Source organism: Bombus pyrosoma, linkage group LG4, assembly GCF_014825855.1.
Source record: "Bombus pyrosoma isolate SC7728 linkage group LG4, ASM1482585v1, whole genome shotgun sequence".
In the NCBI taxonomy this organism is placed as follows: domain Eukaryota; kingdom Metazoa; phylum Arthropoda; class Insecta; order Hymenoptera; family Apidae; genus Bombus; species Bombus pyrosoma.
Window position 1 is genome coordinate 4,295,525 of NC_057773.1, and position 23,207 is coordinate 4,318,731.

Here is a 23,207-nt window from a genome sequence, read left to right on the forward strand (position 1 = left end):
ACCAAGCGACAAATTATGTTGAAAACATGAGAAATGCGTGATATTTCATCGGTGATACCGCACGTCCGTCCGCTGTACGTGGCGGAACTTCTTTCCCGCTGTGATAAATTCCCACTATTACCGAAGATATCAGTTTCTAGATTTATTAGCTGCTTAAATATTCTACAAGGTACCTAGTGGCTAGTGGCAAATTTTACGCAACAGATAGCTACGATTTAAGTGTTGTGGCAAGTGTACACTCATCCCTGTGGATGTCCTGTGGTTCTATCAAGGCACAATTCATTTTTCTACCAAAAATTGAAATTCGATATTGAACTCATAACTCATGGTTGTATCTACGTACACGATGCGATTCGAGACTTTCTCTCTTTAAAAGCTAACGAGAGCTTAACTTTTTTCAAACTTGAAACATTGATTAATAGCTCGATAATAGCCAATAGCGTCATTTTTCCTGGTATAGCAGCTTCCGTAACATATCGAGGTGTTAAAATTAAAGCATCGATCAGTAGAAGCGTTGCATGGAGGATTTTATAAGAACAAATTTTCAAAGAAGTAATTGAGCTTTCCGAATGAAGAGCCTATAGAAATATTCTTCAGTCAAATAGTCGAATTACTTTAGAGCCATTTTAATTGTTAATGGAACTATCAACAGAAAGGAACTTTCAAGGGACATAATATAATCGAAGATTACCCATATTATTTTATAGTATTTATGGGTAGAACATATTTCATGAGCTAATATCTCTTCAAATTTCTAACAATTTCATCGTCGGCAAGATAGAACCTATAAATCTCCAGAGAAGTGATATTACGACACGATGAAAGGTATGTCGAATCTTCTCAGGTGAAAATACGACGAATAGATTTCATAGTTTCGGACGTAAACTACCTTCGAATTTGTAGGATATCTAAGATGCTAAAGAGTATTTGCCAGAAATTTGAGATTGGCAGACGCAGCTGGAGTTGAACAATGAACTTGTGAAAATGTGATACGATATATGGGAATTACGCGCAACTGGCACTGCACATAAATTTCAAGCAGTTACGTTATTATCGTCTCTGTAGGCAAAAGTTGTTCTTTGTTTGATATAGGGGAAGTTGACTGATTAGATTTCCGTAATTCGAACTTTAACTTGAACTTTCAACGTTGTCGACGGATCTCTCTTTTTAAGCAAATTAAACTCTTACATACCACGTAAATAAATGAAAAGTTTTAACGAAGAGAATTATTGAATTTTGCCATAAAACATGAAATATATCCATTAATTTTGAATTCTCGATCTATTACAATTATTTAATTCTATTTAAGTAATATTGAAACTTTGATTGGTTCAGGTATGTATTGAAAAAGTTGGAAGTAAATTTATATTAGAAACTTATATTAATAATGACTATTGCTGGCAAACTTTAATTTTTCTGAAACTTCGTTTAATAGAGTTGAAATTTAATCGCAATGAGCAATGCGATTAATTACAGTAATTAAATCGTTACGTTTCTTTTTAGTAGTTTAAGCAAACGAGTTTGAATAAGTTAGACGAAGTCGGTAAAAAATTTGAACGTTTCATCTCACAGGGGTTTGAACAGGTCATTGCTCGACCATTGCAAGCCTCGTTCGCTGAAACTTAGATTAGCATGATGGCTTTTTTCGTAGAAGTACTAATTCAGATTCGAATGATAATCGAAAAAAGAGAGCTGGCCAAAAGCGTAGAACTCTATTGGCAATAAACGTATTTCATTTACAACGTGTCACATATTTCAGTCACTGTTATTTGTTGCTGTATCATAGTAATTAAGTGTTATTAATATCACGACTGTAAGTTACTCCACATTATAAATTTCATCATACGTAGCGCAATTATTAATATTTATTTTCTGTAAAGAATTGAAAAAGTAGTATTTTATATTCGTCTGAAGACTTTCGCAATAGAAAAATGTCGATCTGTAGAATTTGGTATGTACTATTACGAAACTTGTCGTTATTACGCAAGGATATTTATTAATTTTGATAACTTACGACTTGTAAACTTTCACTAATAGAAATGCAAGAAATCTAGGTAATATGAAGGCAATTATTTTCATTCTTGAATGCTTTGTTATTTTATCAAACTGTTTTATTAGACCGAGCTAAAACGTTATATTCTTTAATCTAGGAATAATTATTAGACAATCGATTGCATTATTTATTAATTGCCAAAAATTTCTTTCTAACGCTCTAACAAATTTCTGTGGCATCTTTCTCATTTTTCTTGGAAAAAGGATGGACGAGTGATTTAAATCCAGCCCGTTGTCTTCAGCAGACTGCACAGAGAATTGTTCCTAGCGAATTTTTTGATATATCGCCTCGCTTGACCCACATTTGTGGACTAAGAATCCGCAATTATGTATGTCGTGTCTGTTTGCAATGAAAACAGCCATCAGAGCCAGAGACAGTTCTGGACAAACGAAATATTTCTAAAATAAATTTCTGTCTTTCAAAATATGTCCAAAGGAAGAGATGCTAACTTGACATTAAATAAGAAATCTAGATGTTGGTTTTAACGCAGGTACTTTCGATAAACATGCAATTAGAAATTCTTCTTTGCAAATACCGACGATCCTACTCGTTCCTCTTGAAAGCTTGATACTTTAGGGTTATAAGAATCATGTACGCGATATGAAAACTATTAAAAGTTATTTGAGACCTATTTTAACAATTAGAAATTCGTGAATTTTATGGTTTGACGTAACGCAATTATTAAATTTGAACTTTCCGATGAATTCAGATATTTGTATTATATTTTTGAAGATTATGCAGAATGTCAGAAGCGTATTACTATCAATCGAGATGTGATTCTTCAGAGAAAAAGAATTAAAAACCATAAGTGCGATTTTATTAAATATTGACTTGTTTTTAAGAAAAATGGCACGAAAATGTGTCAAATATTCATGCGATTAATGACTTGATAGATAATGTATATTATATAAAATAAGGAATAATATCCGGAAACATCGATATGAAAATATTTTTGCTTTCAAATCATCAATCGCCAGTATTCCGTATCGAAACGCACCGTATCCTTAGTTGGCTCCATTTTGAATATTTCATCCAGCTCATCCGGCAGAATTGACGACTCTATAAAATATGAATATCATTATTTCGGGGACGACTCGCGGTGAGTATGTCTTGTGAATAATTTCCGCGTGCTCGAACATTTCGACCTCTGTCGCATAGAAGTTTCACGCTTTTCTCTTTCTCTCACATTGTTTTACATTTTCGAAATGGCCTCTCCGCTGTGAATATTTTTCGAGGCATCACATCGGAAAGCAAAGTAAATGATGCTTTCAGTGCTTAATTGTAAGCTGTACACTCGATGTCAGTTCCTTCCACCGAGCTTCCTGCACGTACTTCCGAAATATTCTACGCGCAAGCTCGGCCATTCTAGTTCCTTCAATCGTGGAATAAAATATTTCGACAATTGTCGTAGTACATTGACGTTTCCCAGTTTTGTCGATTTAATTTCAGTCTTTTTTTTAAAGCTTTATTCTATTACCGAAACCAGAAATATGGGCAAGTTTGATCAAATAATGTATTTCAATTATCCTGTTAAATGACAAAATTCTAAATTTTCCCTTGTTCGCTTAATGTTCAAAATTTATTCTAATTTACTTAATGTTCAAAACGTTGATCACTTAATTCGTGAATTATAAAATTGAAAATGTCCAAAACGTTGATCACTTAATTCGTGAATTATAAAATTGAAGGAAATTGTTCGAGTATGTTGTCAGGTCGCTAATATTATTAGTAGCAACAAGGTTTTATGAATGTTCTTTGTGGTAAAAAAAGCCCTTTAAAGACTTTAGCTGAAGATTCTTTTTTTATTAATTTTATTAATCGAAGACAGCTAATGGCTCTCTGTTAAAACTTAACAATATTAATAGGAAACTAATTTTAGCGCAGAAATCAATTTTGTTTCAACATGCAACCCCTATACCGTTAATTCTATTTCTCTTTGAGTGAAATTTTATTCCATCTATATTTTAGTCTAGAAAATTACGAATTAAGAATTTCATATAATTTGAAAAACTTTACATTTAACTTTAGAGTTTTACGGCATTTATTGTAAGTTGGCTGCTACGAATAAAAAATAAGTAAGCGTAAAATTGTATGACCAGAAGCATTCGGAGAATTTTTCTTACTCGTTTAAATTGAGATTTATCTTGTTCGTCGAAATAGAAAGATGCATAATAAATAATTCCCAGAAATAATGACGTTATCTAGCATAACGTACGATGAATATATAAAAGTGACGAAGACTGTGAGCACACGAAATCGATTGCAAAATCACGCAGGTACCAGCCAGGGAAAGGCTATAACAAAGTATGTGAGCCACTTTCGAAAGAAGTTTGATATTTTCGAGCTAGACGTGAGAAAGCATGATGAAACATCGAACATGAAGTAATCTGTGTAACGCGTTTCCTTAGCACACTGCATGCAGCTGTGAATCTAGGGCACGTTTCGCCAATTTTCTGTAAAAATTCTTCTAATTCTATATCCTGAAGTTTCTACAGATCGAAACACTAAAATTAACTGTTTGAGATAGGAAGTTGAAAGCCAAATATTCGTCGTCCATGACAAATGAATTGGATCAACGTTAAAATGAATTTTGTTAGAGACAGATCCACTTTCCCTATTTTGTCAACATCAAGAAATAAATCTTTCAATCTTTCGACCATTTAATGATTCTAACATGGAATACTTTTTGCTCAAATTCGTTCCAAACTGTATATTCAAATTAGACTTAGTAACCAAGTTAAAAGCAATGAAATCGAAGATTTCTATTTATTTGTCATTTTTATGATTATAGGATGTTAAGATTTACAGATTCAGATTTCAAGGACAAAAGGGAGCAATTCGCTTATTACTGGTATACGTAAGAAAACAGAAGGGAAATTACCTTAAAAGCAAGCAAAAATGTACGTGCGTGGTGGTTCTCAACATTCGTGTTCATCAATGAACTTGTACTCCAAAAGTGATCTCTTACGTAACATCAAGTAATACATTACGCAACAGAGTAAGTTGCATAACGTGGAATAAGTGCATCATACTTTAATGAACAATGATTCTTTTTTCTTAGAAAGTCAAATATTGCCTTATACGATTTTATCGTCGTAAATTCCCTTGGGGTACGTGTAACGTAATATTTGAAATATAATATCTACTTTTGTCATTTCAAATTGGAACGTCCTAGAATCTCGATATGGAAGTACGTTTTACAAATGATTTTCCACGGTGTCGACAAAAGACGCAGGTAGAATCTGCAGTTCGATCGTAATGTATTCGTGAACGTGTTAAATTTGAGTTTCGTTGATGTAACGCGATCGAAGATGAAAATGGATCGTGCTACCCGATACAATTAAGGAGAAAATTGGTTATACTGCCGGTGACGTCCTTCGAGAGAATCGAGAACACCCGCTTGCATTTTAATAGTTGTTTGTTTCGATGAAAATGATGTTGACTTAATTCCTCTACGCTCGATATCTTACAGTCTACGTTGTTTCTTATATCGCGTATCAGAAGAATAGATTTATCTTATTAATGATCGATAAGAGAAAGATCTTTTGTCAGACTAGAAAAAATATTTGATTTTAGGTCCGCTTGCACCATAAAATATCGACTAACGATATTAATAGATTCTTATAAATTGCGAGCTGCAACTTGCAGATTTTTCTTGCACAAATGGTTCTCATAAATTGCAAATTAAGTTGTTAGTGTAATTTACAAGTGTCCGCAATAAAACGATCGTTATACTGTAATTAGTATTAAAGTGGAAGTTAAATTACTTGACATAAATAGTTTTATTGGAAAGAAATTATGCAACGATTAAATCAGTAATATTACTAATAGTACGGTATACAAGTTGTTCACAGTGACTAATAATCGTTACCTGTCTGAAATTAACTAATTGATTAACTCTGTTTCTGTACCATATACTTATATATAGTAATATATAATAATATAATCTACAATTTATAATTTGCTTATAATTCACATACAATAAGATGCAAATTAATGTTTCATATATAACACGATATCTCGTAAACTAAAGATTAAAATATTATGAAAATTCGACGATAAAAGACGACAGATTAAACCACGGTTTGAAAGCAACTAAGAAAGAAAAGGGATCGAGGTTCCTTTATAAAGCGTTGTTGAAGAATGGTTATTGCTGATAACAACGAAACTTCGTGTTATTCTGTAACCGTCGTTGTTTGTTATCACGTCGAATTCGTAACTAGTACAAGACTAACAGATGGTGTAGGGAATGTAGCCATGGCTCGCGACTTTGAGCTGAAAGCTAGGTGCGCGTGAATCCGCAGTGCAGACTGCAGTGTCTTTACGTCTCTACTTTCCGAGCGTTCACCTTCTAACGAATAGCAAACAAAAAGCTGCGTTTTACCCTAGCTGGGTAAAATGGAGGATAGAATAACAGGGACGAAGCAACGGCCAGGCTCGTTAAATAACTTAAACTGTTCGCTCGGTTATGTTGAAACTTGATCATCATTATCGAGGTTAATCGCTTCGTTTTTAAACACTGTCGCGTTAATCGCGTGCGCTTTGATACTAAATTTAAAGAATTTTAGAAAAATCCTACCAGTTTTCATTTGACTTTCTGTTACATCGAAAAGGCTTAAAGATATATTCATGTAAATATAAGTCATTTAGAGTGCATCGAAACTATTGCATTTTTTCAATTTATTAAACCAATATGTATTTGAGAAACATTGAATACCAATCATTTAAAACAAATTTGTTTTAAATCGCTGCAGTATTAGATTTTATAATCCTCACAAAATAGATCTATCAATACAACAGTTTCTTTGTTTTAGAAAACCCTGTTTTTAAATATGGGTAAATTTTCCAATGCAATTTCTATCACAATTTCGTTGCTAAAATATTATTTCCAAATGTAGTTAAGAAACATTGAATACCAATCATTTAAAACAAATTTGTTTTAAATCGCTTCAGTATTAAATTTTATAATCCTCACAAAATAAATCTATCAATACAACAGTTCCTTTGTTTTAAAAAACCCTGTTTTTAAATATGGGTAAATTTTCCAATGCAATTTCTATCGCAATTTCGTTGCCAAAATATTATTTCCAAATGTAGTTGAGAAACATTGAATACCAATCGTTTAAAACAAATTTGTTTTAAATCGCTTCAGTATTAAATTTTATAATCCTTACAAAATAAATCTATCAATACAACAGTTCCTTTGTTTTAAAAAACCCTGTTTTTAAATATGGGTAAATTTTCCAATGCAATTTCTATCGCAGTTTCATTGCCAAAATGTTATTTTTAAATTAAGAAGTAATCCAAATGTTAGAAGGTATGATAGTCGTCGTTATTTAAAAGAAAGAAGACTCCAGATAAATCGATAAATAGGTCCTGTAGTATCCTATGGCGACAACATAATGCGCAAGAAAACGTATTGGGTTGAAATTTTCAAATAGTGGGACTTTTTGGGACAGGTTAATGCGGCAAGAAAGCGCATGCATAAAGGATCAAAGCTTTGGTCACGTCGCGTCGTCGTGTCGTCGCGTCGACAAACTGCATCCAGCGGACTGAAGCGAAATGGAGCGTGGATCGGATTGGACCGTTTTGTAAATTTAGAATTGCGCGTGAAAGATGAAGAGAGCTATTGTAGATGCTACGATTTGGCTACGATTATGGCAACGATTGTAATGAATTATAGTCCGCTGGCTGGTCACAAGTATAATGAAATCTGGGTTTCATCGTTAGAAATCATCGTTCTAAATCGAAACAAAGCTAGCGTTCCAAAATAAGTATCATAGAAATGTATGAATTTGGTAGAAAAGAGAAGACAATAGCGAATTCTGGGAAAAGACGCGTATTTCTTACACAGAGAGAAAAATGTTCTTAGGTCTTTGAAAGAGACGATACCTCGTTCTCTACATTTTTCACGAATAATGTTGTAATCGTGAAAAGTAAATTGTAAATGGTAAGAGATGTTGAACGATTCAATTTTTAAAAACAACCTTCTTCCACATTGATACATTCTACAATATTTTTAAAAACATCTTTCTTCTTTCCATTCTTCTACATTGTTCATAGAATAGAGTACGCTAATCGTTATAATTCGGCAACAGAAAGGAAGGAACAACGGATGTTGGAAAAAAAATTCGCAGTTCTCTTATTAAGAGTAAAAAGCTATTCGTCGATTTAGACACTTCTTTTCACATTTTCATACATTCCTCGGTATATTAGTAACGTGATACGCATGCTACCCTAGAAAGTACGTAAAATTATCCTCTTCAAAATACCACGTAACGAGAATTCTTTCTTCCACGAGCGAGTAAAAGAGCGGAATAAAACGAACGTCTTTATGAAAGTCGTAAGAAGCATCACGCGAGAAAAGCGCAATATGCGTGAAGACGAATAAACCATGTAACAAGGGGTAACCGAAGTCGCATCCGGACAAAGTACTTTTAATTGCAGCGCAGCGACGTGGTTGGTGCTCGTTTTCCATGCGACAAGCAGAGCCTATAACCCGCTCTTGGTCGGCTGTATAAGAACTCGAGCGGCTGTATTTTAAAACGGAGCAGCCTTAGGGCGTGTTCTAATTACGCCGTATCTCTGTATAAAAAGAGTGGGTGCAACACATGTAATTTACGGGGAAGAGGTACCCCGTGATAATTAAGTGCCACGGCATCTATGCTGGCAGGTTGCTTGCCCCAAAAATGAATCACTTGTTATCGAGGGCTGGGAACCAAATTTCGTGGAAACGAAAAGAGTTATCCTTCCCTGCGTCAGGCGTGAATGAGTCAAAATATTCGAGCATCTCGACGACGGATGCTGCGAGCAACGTTTGATCCTCAAAGGTGAAGTGTGTATTTGTTAATACTGTGGCATAAAGAGGCAGAGACTGGCTCGCGTGCTGTTTAATTTGCATACTTATAACGCGCAAAGTTTAACGAAAAGTAAGCCAATTCAATTCACGTAAATTTTTACGTGAATAATATTCGACTTTCTAAAAACAGTTTTTCAAGCGTCTGTTTGTATACCTAATGAAAAGTAGGATTGCTTTTTTAAAGGATTGTTCACAGAATTGATATTCGTATTACATTTTAAAAAACAAAATTAAGTCAACTCTTTTTTCTCTCAGATAGTGGGATTGCTCTGTTAAACTCTCCCGATCAGCATCTCTTTTCCATTAGAAAAACGTTCAACTTTTTGGACCTTTCACCTTCGTTTTGCAATTTAACCTACATTCATCTATCTTCTTAAAGAACACCGTTAGTTTCCGGCGATTGTTTTTACCTCGTTACCTTCTCACGCAGAAACAAGATTATATTTCCTTCGTAAAAACTAATAGAGAGTACATTATTTTACATCGGAACAATAGATAGTTAATCTTTTCGAAAAGTATTCTGAAAACAGATGTTTTAAGTCTGTAGAAAAGCTGTCAAGTAAATCGACAAAGCTGCGGAATATGAACTGCGCGATGAAAATGTAGAACGCATCTGGCTAGACCAACTTCCACGTTGTTTCACGACCAACAAAACTCGTAAAAATCGCACACGTTACCACATACCTTGACTTTTACGGGGAAATCAATTTTACAGTCGAGTCGCAGCGCCGAATTTGCGAACCGGTTACATAATATTAAACAAACATTTTGTTTACTACTTAACTTGCTACTTAACTAAAACTTAAAAACTGGAGATAAAGATCTCTTACCACGTCCAGTTTATAAACAGAAAAAAACATAGAGTAAACAAAATAAAATCTAAATGGGAAGAGGCTTTATTGCACAAAGAACATAAAGACAAAAGAATTGCATTCATCCGCAGAATAAAGAACAAGAAAGCGGACTAGATAAAAACAGAAAACACCTAACTACAAAGAAGCTTCTTTGTACAATATACAACACAGTATTTTATCTACTTGTGATGGAAAAAGAGTAGCAGGAAAATAATCAAGAATCTAGGCATATCGTCATTTTTCTTGACAGGTAACAAAAAGGATTCAAAAGAACGCGAGCATATCGATCTTTTTTATCTACGGTACAGTGAATATCACAGAAAAAACAAAAAAAAAGAAAAACAGACAGACCTCATGTTCACCGATACCAGAAATACGCTGCTATTCCAAGATCGATAGAACGTCGACGTAACAAGCTCTTAGAACGCATGTAAACCGGAGTCTCATATAAATCAACGACTTACTCAGTTCGTTGCGTAAATTTAACCAAAATCGAAGTGAAACGTGAAAGAAGAAACAAGGATCGAATAAACTTGGACTAATTAAAAGTTTATTATCGCCGAAAATAGTTACACCAAATTTAGTTAGTTTCTATGGCAGAGTAATTTTTAAGTACGTTTCGGAAATTCGACGAGTTTCGTAATGTTTAGTCCATCTTAGATCGCACAGATTCGCGTTTTAAACTCATTCGTGTTTTACATACGAATTAAAAAATTACTGTTCCTTATAAAGATCACTCTTACATAAGCAAAATTGAAATGTTTTCAAGTGGAAATATTAAAAGTATGTAAAGTAATAAAAAGAGACAACGAAGTTAGCGTCAACGAAGGGTAGAAAAAAATAATAATGTTACAAGCATCACACATCAGTTTTTTAAATCTGTCTTGGAATTTATAAATTTTTATACCATTTTCTTGCGGTGACTATTATAATCTTATGGAAGTCAAACATTTGCTTTTAAACAAGTTAAACAGTAACTATGTATCCGTAGAGAGGATTTTATTACAAATTGTAATTTATAGATCTCTCTTACTATTTTATAATAATTGTTCCTTAAATAGAACAATCATATAACTCGCAGTTTCTAAAATTTACTTATAAAATTTCATATATTTTCCAAAGTTGTTACTATAGTGTAAGGATATTTTTTAATACTATCGATATATACAATTTTACTAACAATGTTAACCTAATTAATGCAAGACGATCTAGATAGCAGAATGAAGAAATATACAACAAATAAAGTTGTTCGATTTGCCTTTTGGAAGACTCGATTATCACATTGAAACGCAGTCAAGCCAAGCCAAACGAAATCAAACCAAGTCAAATCGTGTTTCAATTACTTAAGCTCGTAGCCTACCGAGAAAGGATGAGCAACAAGGAGGCGAGAGGAGCAAAGGTTAATCAACAAAAGAAGCCTTCTTCCAAGCAACCTCTAAGCGACTCATTAATTAAAGAGGGGAAAAAACGCGCGAGTACAGGCATCACACAGAGACAGACACCGACATGTCAACGTCAGAGATATTGTAGTTTTATCATCATTTTCTTGCATGATCTCGTTCCCTCCGACAGGAGATATCGACAACGAGTGGCTGGCCTGTGCAATTACGTTGATACAAAGGTGCGATGATGAGTCATCTAACTGTCCATTGAACGCACTCTCTACGACAAACGGCATTCTTATCCAACTACGCCACAGAAATTCAAGGGTGCCAACGTCGTGATAGTTAGCGATATAATATCATTTAGTATTGATTAGTCGACGGGGGGGGGGGAGAATTCTTACCAAGGTAATCCCTGCACGCACGAATGTCACGAAACTGCCTTGTAATCGCGTACAACAATTTGTGCATGTTTGAAGATGTTTGTATAAGTTTGTGCGTGTGTATTTCTATTTGCATATGTTTGTGTATACGGGGTGTGTCAGGATTTAACAGCCAGACTTTGTCAGTACAAGAAGATCACAGGATTAAAACGTATTAATTGACTTTAATATCGCTTTATGATTAAAGAATAGCGTTTTAATATGAAATAGAGTGGCTACTAATATTTTCAAACTTACGGAACAGATGGAACAATACACGTTGAGGTTGCTATCAGGATTGGTAGACTATCGAATGGTTAACATCTTTAGCTAATAATTACGTTGATTGCATAACTCACAAGTTTGTGATTGTAACTCTTTTAATTAAGCTTTAAATCACCTACGTTTACATAACGTTTTTTACTTGATTATACTCATAGAATACATTAACAAAGTTTGACTAATGCTAGGTCACCATGTATATATTCGTTTGCGAATGTTTGAACGTGTTTGTGTTAGACAGTGCACGATATCGTGGCGTCGCATCGTACTCTGTACGAGCTTAGCACGGAACATTTGCCACTGCCTAAATGTCCCGCGCGATTATAATCGAAAATCTATTTAATTGGCTTGCGCAGTGTACTGTAGCGGCCGAATATATTTAGCGAGGGCGAGGCTTACGTTAAATGCCTCCATGTTTAATTACGTGGCACATATTACCGCTCCGTTTTGTTTAATTATTCGATTGCACTCTTGTCAACGTGAATCGTACGAGAAGGGATGGATTAAAGGCTAGAGAATCGTATCATTTGAGGTCTGTTAATGGAAACTGGTAATCCTGCGAGTGATTGTTTAGTATTTGCTTTCGTCATAAATTTTCCTGTTAGGAAGTATTATCCGGGATGCTGAGACTTTTAAGAAGCATTTCTCCCTTCTTCCTTTTAGGAAAGAATATTAATTAGGGGGGATGAAATAAAGGGATAACGTAACTTTTAATAATTTTACTTTAACATTCAAACTTTACGCGAAGAACTTTTATTCCATGTTCTTGACCTATTTTTACAACGAGATTCTGTCTGGGAACATGAAATTTTACCGCACTTTTTAATATGCCATTGCTTTATAAAACACATTGCAGGATTCCTCTGTTTTCACAGAAACAGAATTAATTAAAAAGTAACGTTAAAAGAATCGACGAAGGGAAAGAGATAGTAAAAAAAACGAGTAGCGTTGGGAACGAATATACATCGACGATATCTCGGTCTCCATATTCATACAGTTTCATGAACCGGCTTCATTAACCCGGAAATACAGGACGATATCATCAATCCCAAAGCATCCACCTCAAATGAATATATTTTTCTCAAAATTATCCTAATCATCGTACGAACGAATATTTCGTTTTATTTTTCATTCTTCTTACCATTCCCAGAGGGAGCGAGATATTTCATTACGTGTATTCGATTACGTGTATGTAGGACATCGATCCACGTGTTTAGAGTTGATGAGACATTTTTCCGGCTGATAAAATTCCAGTTTTTAAATAGTTCGCGTCGTACGCACTTTGGAATGTTTCATAAAGGCTGATATCGAATATTTATTCACAACCTGATGCTCGCGCGTCGATACCTCAGCTAAACCAACCAATGCGAACTTGCTTAGGGTTTGTTTAGCGTTAGCTTGGCACGAAGCCACTCTTGAAATCAAGAATATGATACCGAATGATACGGCAGAGAGAGCATTCCCCGTGTGACCTTAGTCGCGAAATCACCTGCACGATAATCGAGTTCCATCTTGAGGTCGTGCTTCGAGCGAACGTTCAAACCAATCGAATATCCTCGAACCGCATGTTAGAAAGATGAAAGATAAAGGTTGAGGAGATAAGGAAGGATATCATGAGTTATATGCCCGTGTATTAATATCGGAGTGTTTGGAAAATTAAGCGGTAATTGGGTAATATTACGTATTACTACTTTTGATAACATTTTTTTATTTCTCGAGTAGCTTCCTGATCACCTCTTGTACAATTTTTAATACTTTCTTCAAGCTTCTAAAATATTAGATTTCTTGTTACAAGGGAAGAAATTTTGTAAAGGTCAGAATAAACGACAGATATACGAAGCGGTAACGAAAGAAAGTTTATGAAACTAGAGATATAAAAAGACGCGATAGCTTTACAAAATAGATTTTCGTGTATCTTTTAAAAGCAGCAAATAAACGTAATATACATACACGACAGAATAGGCGTTACCAATATGACGAAAAATTTTTAGTATAAAAGTTACTTAAATTCATAGCGTATCGATTTTATACATCCGCTGTTGTATCGTATAGCTGATGAACAGAAGGGACGAGTTTGAATATTCCATCTAAATTCAGACGCTTTTTGTCTATTCGTACATAAAGTCTAAGATCCTTCCTTCCTCTTCGAAATCAAATTTCAAAGCTCTCTTCGAAGGATAGAAATACCAAATGGAAGTTCATTGTTACTCAGTTCTTTTCATTTGCTGTTGTATCCGTGCGATATCTCGATACTCACGATACTCATGATGATACTTAGAATCGACCTTGGCAATTTTCCGAAATGAAAGCAACACGAGACATCTTCAGTAAATTACGTCGAAATTAGACGAATTTAATTAAGTATTTCGTTCGTTACGGTTTGATAACGTCGGACAACACGAGTAAAACCGAACGTTTTACTGCAACGACCGACTGCGAGCTTATTCTTGTGCAATTTGCAAATGTGCCCACGGCCACACTGCACAAAACCATGTGGTACGGTAATAGTGGCCGCTGGCACGATAGATTCGGATGTACGAAACTATATTTCGATTGGAAATACATTTAGAAAAATGCCGTTATCGCGTAAATCGAGATCTCCTGATCTGTTGATTTTTTACCATTTGCGAAAATAATAAAAAAGAAAAAAAAGATAAAAAAGAAATAGCAAAAAATACAAAGAAAGGGAATTTATATCTTGCTCCGTTGCGCATTGCAGAATAATGATCAGGAAAGCCTGTTTCCCTGAACATGAAATGCTTTTCTTCGAAATCGATACGGAGGAAAGCGAACGAGGCACGATTTATTCTATTTCCCGTTTCGTTTCCGTCAAAAGTGCTTTTATTAAAATATCCCATCAAACACGTTTTAAAGAAATTTTGCGAAAGGTAATCTCGAATCTGTTCCCCAATGAACATACGCGTTGCACATAAATGATATTCGAACGTTTACGTTCTGCATGAGTCGTAGAAACCTTTTACGAATATATCATGCGCGTTATACGAAACACGTGGAAATTTCACTGGCACTGTTACGAGACTCGACCATCGCTATTATAATGATAAAATTTGAAACAGCTCTGAAAATGGATATACGAGGTACAAGGTATTAAGTGCAAATGCATATTTCGCAGAAATCATAAAATTATCTGAACGGTCAGTTATATTTTAATAAGACTTCGCATTTGGACAGAACATTTTTAATGCTTGTTATACGTTTAAAATAGCTATTCATGGTGTATTTTTTTCCGCATATATACTTGCAGTAAATATGTTTATTAACTTTTACATACGCTCGCAGATTTACAGTTTCAAATTTCACTGATATAATCGTAACAATTTAGTCTCGTCACAGTGACAATGAAATTTCAAAATGTTTTATATTGCGGGTATAATATGCGCATAAAAATTTTGTATGGTAAATGTTCAAATACTCTGAACCACTAGCCAATGGGTCATTGTATCTAGTTCAACGTCTTGATTTTCCTTGAAAGCGTCTAAGATTCCTCGATCGATGGAAATCGTTCATTGACAGTAAGAAAGAAAGAAAGATAAGGTATAACGTTGTTTAAGCGTTCCATTGTCCTAGGATCGATATTAACCTTCTTAGTATCGCAATTGCTGTATCAAAAAGATCCAACAAACGCGACAAACGATAAGGATGGAGATTACGTTTCCCCGAGACTTCGACATTCTGTGAAAATGATATCTTTCTCGTTACCCCTTCTCGTCGTGATCCCTTCTCGCGATAACCTTATGCAAATCTTTGCTTCTTCACAAGTTCTCCTCTCCTCACTCTTCCTATTGGGATTAAGTTCTCTTCTCGTCACCCTTCCTATTGGGATTATTAAAAATTCAGTCAGGTTGAAAAAAGTTTACAACGATAAATTCCCGGGAGAAACGCGTAATTCTTGGAGTTGTTCTTCCGAGAGGAATAAATCTAACCGACTCGTTACTTCTGACATCTGTTTCAAACCATTATATATACGAAGCATTGTGTTTGGGCAAGTTGTTGAGTAAATGATAACCGAGTGACAAATGTGTTCGTTTTTGGGAAAGCAGGATCTTCTTTCACAGATGAACTAATAATTAATCCAACTATCATGGTAATTCTAAATATCACGGTTAAATCGTAACGAATGATGTATTCTTTACAAACATGCCAGAAGAAATACGTTTCCACTTTACAACCCATATTTCATCTTTTTCGGTATCCAAGAATGTATAGATTCTAGAAAAGATCTCGTTCTCTTGCCAGCTATTAACAGATTGCGGATATCTACGCAAATTTACATTCTTATGAATACAACTAACAATAAGAAAACAGACATATATTAAACTTTGAATATTTTCTATATTTTTCTCTATTATATCTTTTATTTCAATTTTCCGATCCATGAATGCATAAGCATCCACAATCTACCAACTGTTAATATGAACAGAATTTTGTCAGCAATAGAATTATTATCGGAACATTGAAAGGAAGAATAAAATAGGAGATGATAAATTAGATGGTAGAAAACAATGGAAAAGAAGGAACGCTAGCTGGTTTTACATGCGAACAAGAAATACAAAGGATAGGTTACTAAGTCGGAGTGATAATGACGACCGGAAATGATCACGATAAATTTCCGTCCAAAATGTGCCGGCAGTATCCTTCGGACTGGTTGGAGATTAAAAGATTAACGCGAGATCGACGAATCCCGAAGGAATGCAAGGAACGCGAATGATATTACCGGGTGCAATTCGCTTGGATTTAACGATTGGAAAGAGGCAGCTCGAGCTCGTTGGTCCAGGAAATAAGAACGCAAATGAGGGCACCAGGCAGATGGGGAAGAAATATACTGAACCTCTTGAACGGGTGATTGAACTTTCCGAGTTTGAGAACGCATCAGACTCGCGGAGCGTGGAATGCGAGAAATGTCAATTTGAAGCTCGCATTGAAAACAAGTAGGACAACAAAGTATTTCCAATGGATCAATTCTACTTGTGTGTGTTTGACTTTAACGTTCTGAGTCTGAGCACGCGTTAGAAACCTAAGAGAAGCAAGGCAGGTCAAGTTGGAGCTTGAATTTAAGACAAATGGGAGAACGAAGCACGAAGTTTCGATCTTCGTGAGAATTTTGTATTTTCAATGGATAATTTGTATCTGTGAATGTTTCATTCGACTTTGAATTAAGCTTCCTGTGTCGGGGGATACTTTAGCAACCTAAGAAATACGACACGTCGATTTAAACATCGAATTTAGAAGAAATAAAAAAACAGAGCACAAAATTACAATTTCTGTAAGAATTCTATCGTTTCTATGCGAGAGTCGTATTTTATATATTTCCAACAGAATGTGGGATATTGTAAAATATTGTACGATACTTGTCAATGTAATTCTGTAACAACAGGAGCACAGAAAGGAGAAAGGATGTGTCGTTGCTAAGAATCGTTGCCAAAAGTAATTATTTTTCACTACTTGACGACTACGAAAACCTTCACTGCATAATTAACAAGGAATATTCCCATGTTTTCCATTAATTTGTCATTCATTATCTCCCTCGCCATCTTTTTGAACGTTGTCGCAGTACTTTAATAATTTTAAAGTGGAACCGAATCAATTGCTGTCTCAGCCATTTGTCGCACTTTTTTTTCGTTGCAACACATTCGTTACGGTTTTTTGCATTGTTGTGAGTACAATCATTTGGATTTCATATGGGTGTATTAGGGATTATCGTGTTGCTGGTACAGTTTGGAAGCTCGTAAAATGTATATGGGTCAGTTGTAAATAAATAGTCGTGTTCGATCGTGTAAAAGGCTTATTGTATATCCGCTGTGCATACGTATTCCATTGATCCGGCAAAGGGACTTAAAATACAGAGAGATCTTGACATCGATCGACACGTAGTCTCCCGTCGATGCTGCAATAATATTTGCTCGCATATCGACCGGAAATAAAAACGTAAAAGGGATGAAAGTGGAATGCAATCAGTGACATAGTCGAGATAATCAATGCCAAGTGTCTTTTATAGAAACGTCCGATGAATATCTCTTTATTCTTATCAGAGAAGAAAAGGATGCAAATAATCCTTTGTCATTTTATTTTGTTTTATTATGCAGCAAGTAGAGCAAGAGAAGTTGTTAAATGGAAGAGTTGTTAAATATTTATTAGAATATAATATCGTGGTATTAAAATATAATGGTTGCAAAAAATATTGATATTTATTATACTATTGACATACTTAGTTAATTACGCCCCTACATATATATAGTATATTAAATTTCTTATTATTTAGTGGTATTTTCGTAGGGCTACAAAAATTCGGTAGTGCGAGAATGAGATGTAAAACATGACAAAATAAAATTTCATTAGAAAATACGAATACATGTAAAAATACTTATTGTATGTATATGAATTTTATTATAGTAGACTTGAACCAATTTGTGTAATTACTTAATTCATTAAGATTATAGAGATTAGCGTGTATATTTGCGTGGTGTGTTTGCATACTACAGTTTAAAAGAATTAAATAATTAATTAAGATCGTGGAGTTTGGGATGTATTTGGGAACATGCATACAATTTGCATGATTCATGTTAAACAATCGAGTAAACATCAATTTTTATCAAAGATAGTTTTACTTTAAAAGTTTCGTGCAATGAGAAAGCTATTCATCATTGTGATCTTATAATTGAGGAAAGTTCCGAAAAACCTTCCAAGATCACTCGAATATTCATCAAGAGTATTCCTTACTGCGGTACTTCATCTTCTGCCTCCATCTCAAAAGCGCCAACTAAAATACGTACACTTAACAAAACCTGCCTGAGACTCAAAGTTTGACATATTCTCCGCGAATATTCCTCGCAACTTATCATCCTTTCAACTCTACCACAAAACAAAATTCGTGCACGATTTAACATCACCTAAACGTGAATCTTTATAAATAGATTGCGGATATCTACGAAAATTTATAATTAATTTATTAATTCTTATAAAATAGAGGAAACACAAAAAAGGAAAAGATACTTCGTATCTGCTCTATGCAAATAGAAAAACAACTTGAGATCTACGGATAAAAATTTAAAAACATAGCATGATCTACTGCGTTATGTTTTCCATAAATTATCATATGTTTAACATCTCCGTAAATGCATAAATATGTACGGTCAACTCGCAAGAATTGAGAAAAGAAAAATAAAACTCAACAAACTCACTCTCGATCACGATCTAATATTTTACGTGACTTAATATATTTTTCTATTACGTGCATTCTACGTACACCCCTGCGCGTTATACTTTTCTGAAATCCATCAAAAATTCACGATCCACTCGAAAACAAACTCAAAAAAAAGGGGAAGTCATAAAATTGAGAGAAAGACTCACCCTCGATCGTGGTAAGTTCGGGTGGTTCGGACATGCCGAAGACCATTCGATCCTGCACGATCCAGCAGGACACGAACAGGACGAGGACGAGGTTGACCGCATAGCCAGGCTTTCTTGAGGCGGTCACGCAGGACGTGGATGACGGCAGGGACGCCGTCGCGGCGACGGCGTCGGTGGCGTGCATCTTCACGACTGGCCCTGACACGCGGCCTCTTCTCGCTCACCCTTCTCTTCTCTGTCGTTGCTCACCCCTATGTATGTACGCATACGTGGTACGCACCGTGGAGCACCTGCACGCAGGTCAAGCCTGCCGTACCTACTTCCGGTATCACATATCCGCGCGATCGGCCCGTGTGATCGATAGCACGCGCATATCTCCGCACGTTCCACCTTTCCACGGGCAGCCAGAGGAAAGTAGGAAAGCAACTAGATTTAGAAAAATCGAAAATTGCTAGATGTTGAACGAGAATGAACTTAGGGTGGTATATAGACGGCTTTTTTATTCACCCTGGTCGTCAACGTCTTGTTGTACCGGTTCGTGGAGGGAGCGAAGAAGGAGAGGAAGGTTCGTGGACACGTTTTACCGCAACCACCACCACCACCACCAGAACTTCCCCTCACTGCTTGAACGACAGGTTCATGAGAACAGAATGGCACACTGCTTCTTTATTCAGTCTCCGACTTCTTCCTCCTTTTCTGCCTCTCTCATGTATACGTGATATATATTTTACTGTACAATCGATCCGTCGATTCGAAAACAGATACTTTCTTGATTATATTGCTTGAGTAATGCCCTCGGTTCTCGCCAAGATTTTCATGAAAATGGAGAAGAATTCGCGAGTCGTTGAATAAAACGAAATAAGGGATACACGATCGTCTTCGCCACGCGGCCAAGAGCGATATGGAGGCAGCAAACAACGACCGAATCGAGTCGGAGGGTGATCGCGACGCTAGGGCGCCGACGTCCTGCGCAATGCATGCGAGAACCAGCACGTTACTCGCACCCCCGCCTCGTCGCAGCCCCGACCGCAGCCGTGGAATCGTCGCAGGGGCGCAGAGCCCCTGAGTCATTCCTCGTGAAACAGCCAGAGAGACTCGAGGGTCGATGTGTTCCTCTGTGGCGCAACGTAAATATGTATGATTGTAAGCGAGGTACACATCGTCGACGTGCTGCTTCACGAGCAGGCGTAACAGAGGGTGAAAGAGAGTTGCGTTTCGTTAGATACACTGCGGAAACGCGTCGTCATCTTAACGACCTGGCTACGAATTAGCAGCGGACCGAGATACGCGAGCGCACATCGTAAATATGGATCGTGAACGGGTCAGGTTGTTTCGCATCGATGATTGTAGAAAATTAGGACAGGAAAAATGGGAAATTCGTTTAGGCTATATAAAGCGGCGTTATAGAGAATTGGGAGGTAAAGGCATAGGGTTTCGAAGGGTTAGTAGAATTCGCTGAAACATGGCTGTTATCGAATGTTGCGAAGAGTATCAAATTTTGGATAGTTCGTGGAATTCGTCGAATAGGTTAACGCTTCGATGATGCAGTATGAGAATTGGAGGTACAGGATACGAGTATGCCATTGCAAAATTTTTTTTTTTATCATATGTTTATACAAATAAAACATTTTCTCTCTTATCTCTTCGTAATACCTTCGTGACCTATCGAACTCTTTATTTTTATCGGATTCGTCACTTGAGGAGAAATAGGATAATCGCATATCTTCGATTTTTTGTAGAAATAAGATATCAGAGGATAGCAGGGATATTAAACATATAGCTTAACATTCTTTTTTATGGAAATATTTATCAAATATTTCATCGTGCGACCAATAAAACTAGTTTTGTGCAATAATACCGCAAAAATCTAAGATTCCATATTTTGGGCCACCTGAAGCAAAATACCAGCTCAACCTTACGCTTCACGTTTAAAGTTTAACTACTGAAATACCGTGCGAAACAGATCTACGCTCTATTGTCTGCGGATCTCAATTCTTCACACGTTCAGATCCCACGCATTCGTGTCATGTATTTTTCGTTGTTCGAATCTTCGTCAGTATTTTAAGGGACCGTCCCAATACACGTATTCGTTCAAAATCGATATTTTTACACTCGTTTATGCGATCTTCCATATAATGATTCATTTGAACGTTTAGACTTTTCCTGACGTTCTATCTTTGCTATTCTCTTGTTTTCCCGACAAATATCAATTTGTATTATCATATCGAGTACCGTTCAATCTGAAAGAAAAAAATTCTAAAATAAAGCGATTAAAACTTGTCAGCTGTCGTTGTCGATGAACGTTTCTATCGATATATTCACGAAGAGTTATGCCATAAAGCCCTTGGGTATATTACATCGAGCGACGTCGTCCCGATTTTTATGGCAATCAAACGCGTAAACTGGTCTACTTCTGTCAGAAGCAGAAATTGAGAAAACTCGGGTAGTATACAGTCGGGGTAATTAACACTCTGATCTTAATCTAATACACGGCCATTAAGTAGGTCCTTAAATTAGTTTGTAACACGCATAGTATGAAATGGCGACAAAATTCATAGATTTTTTTAGGTATGAGAACGTTGAATCTAAAATTTTACAATTCAATTCGCTGATTTGTTACAATTGCGTTATATCAATGTTTAATTTTATTTTCCGGTCGGATGAGATCTATTTTACTATTCTTCGAGATTCTATAGCTTCTTGGAATCGACGTTGGTGAATTTAGATGCGACGGGTTTGCGAAAAGTGGTCGTAAAATCTGTTCCGTGGTCGACGTTGTGATATGTAGTTTCGCAAAATTTTCGATCACAGTACGTACAAATTTATTAGACATAAAAATTAAAAATTTCGCACTATATGCAATTTTCACTTTATACCGAATAAAAATTTATCACCTACAAAAATCTAAAATTGTTTGACGTAGTATCAGGTTGACCAAAAAGTATCTTCTGTTATCTGCACGCTTCATCTGTTTATACAATGTTTATACAAATATGAGGATAGTCAGATGCTTCCCGGGTACGATCAGCGCATATTGGGGCCATTTTACAAGACCACATTATGTGTCCGGTACTTTATGGTTAAAATCTTATGAACGTATCACAAAAATTTGCTTGCTTAACTCGTGTATACAAATATGAAATCTAGTCTGTCAAATGTTTTCGTCTTTATCTTCAGTCACATCCTCTAGCTGCCATAGGATACGTTTCGCTCGCATTAAGACAAAAATGCTGTGTACTTTATAATATAATGTAATAAATTCTATTATTACCTCAATCTTTTAGAACAACCTAATATTTTCAATGATTCTAGATACGAAAATCTAAAATCATTTTCAACGCAACATTTTGTAAAATTAAGTAATAAATTTTGTAATATCTTAGAAACTCGTAAGGATTATCGATCGAAGCAGTTAATACGATGAACTAGCATCTTTTGGAAAAGTTCCGAGACTTCTTCCAAGATAAAAATCGCACGAGTCGTCGAGCTATCAGGAACGTAGAAGGCGATTGCTTCTCTCGTGCAATCTATCGGAAGGGAATTCTCGTTCCGCTGTTTAAGGAGCAGCGATTACCAGTTTCACGCGGAGACACGTGAACCGACGCGACGACGAGATGGTTACCACACGTTCCCAAAGAGGGTTTTGCCGTTTCTTTCGCCGGATTGCCGTTAATGGAACTCAGCACGTCGTAATGCGAGCAAAAGTATCGCGAGACACGTTACGTAAGTTAGTCGATCGGTAAAAGTGGGTCGTCCCCGTAAGGGAGGTTCGATAACTTCCAAACCGATCTCGCCGATACACTTCGCCATTCTAAGTAGCTTCGAATTGGAATCGACGTCAGAAGAGCCGATCGGTGAATTTAGATGCGATAGTTTTGCAAGAAAGGATCGCAAAATCTGTTCCGTGCTCGACGATCGAGATTCATGAGTTTGAGAACTTTGCCAACTGAACCATCGTTTTTCGCGCAATAAAACAATCATTCTTCT

At 35.9% G+C, this 23,207-nt stretch overlaps 1 protein-coding gene across 4 annotated transcripts in view; it reads right to left on the bottom strand.

Moving 5' to 3' along the window:
* Positions 1 to 20,149, bottom strand: part of LOC122567138 — a 46,942-nt gene extending 26,793 nt beyond the window's left edge. Inside the window, exons 1-2 of one of the 4 annotated variants that reach the window (XR_006316707.1) lie at positions 19,728 to 20,146; positions 19,221 to 19,646 (exon numbers count right to left, since the gene is read on the bottom strand). Coding sequence is in view for 3 of the 4 variants with exons in the window: in XM_043725386.1 (XP_043581321.1) it covers positions 19,221 to 19,404 (184 nt within the window). In the remaining variant the exon portion in view is untranslated. Of the gene's footprint in view, positions 1 to 19,220; positions 19,647 to 19,727 lie in introns of all 4 variants that reach the window. The other 3 variants (XM_043725386.1, XM_043725387.1, XM_043725388.1) reach the window with 3 other exon arrangements.
* Positions 20,150 to 23,207: the final 3,058 nt, after the last annotated feature.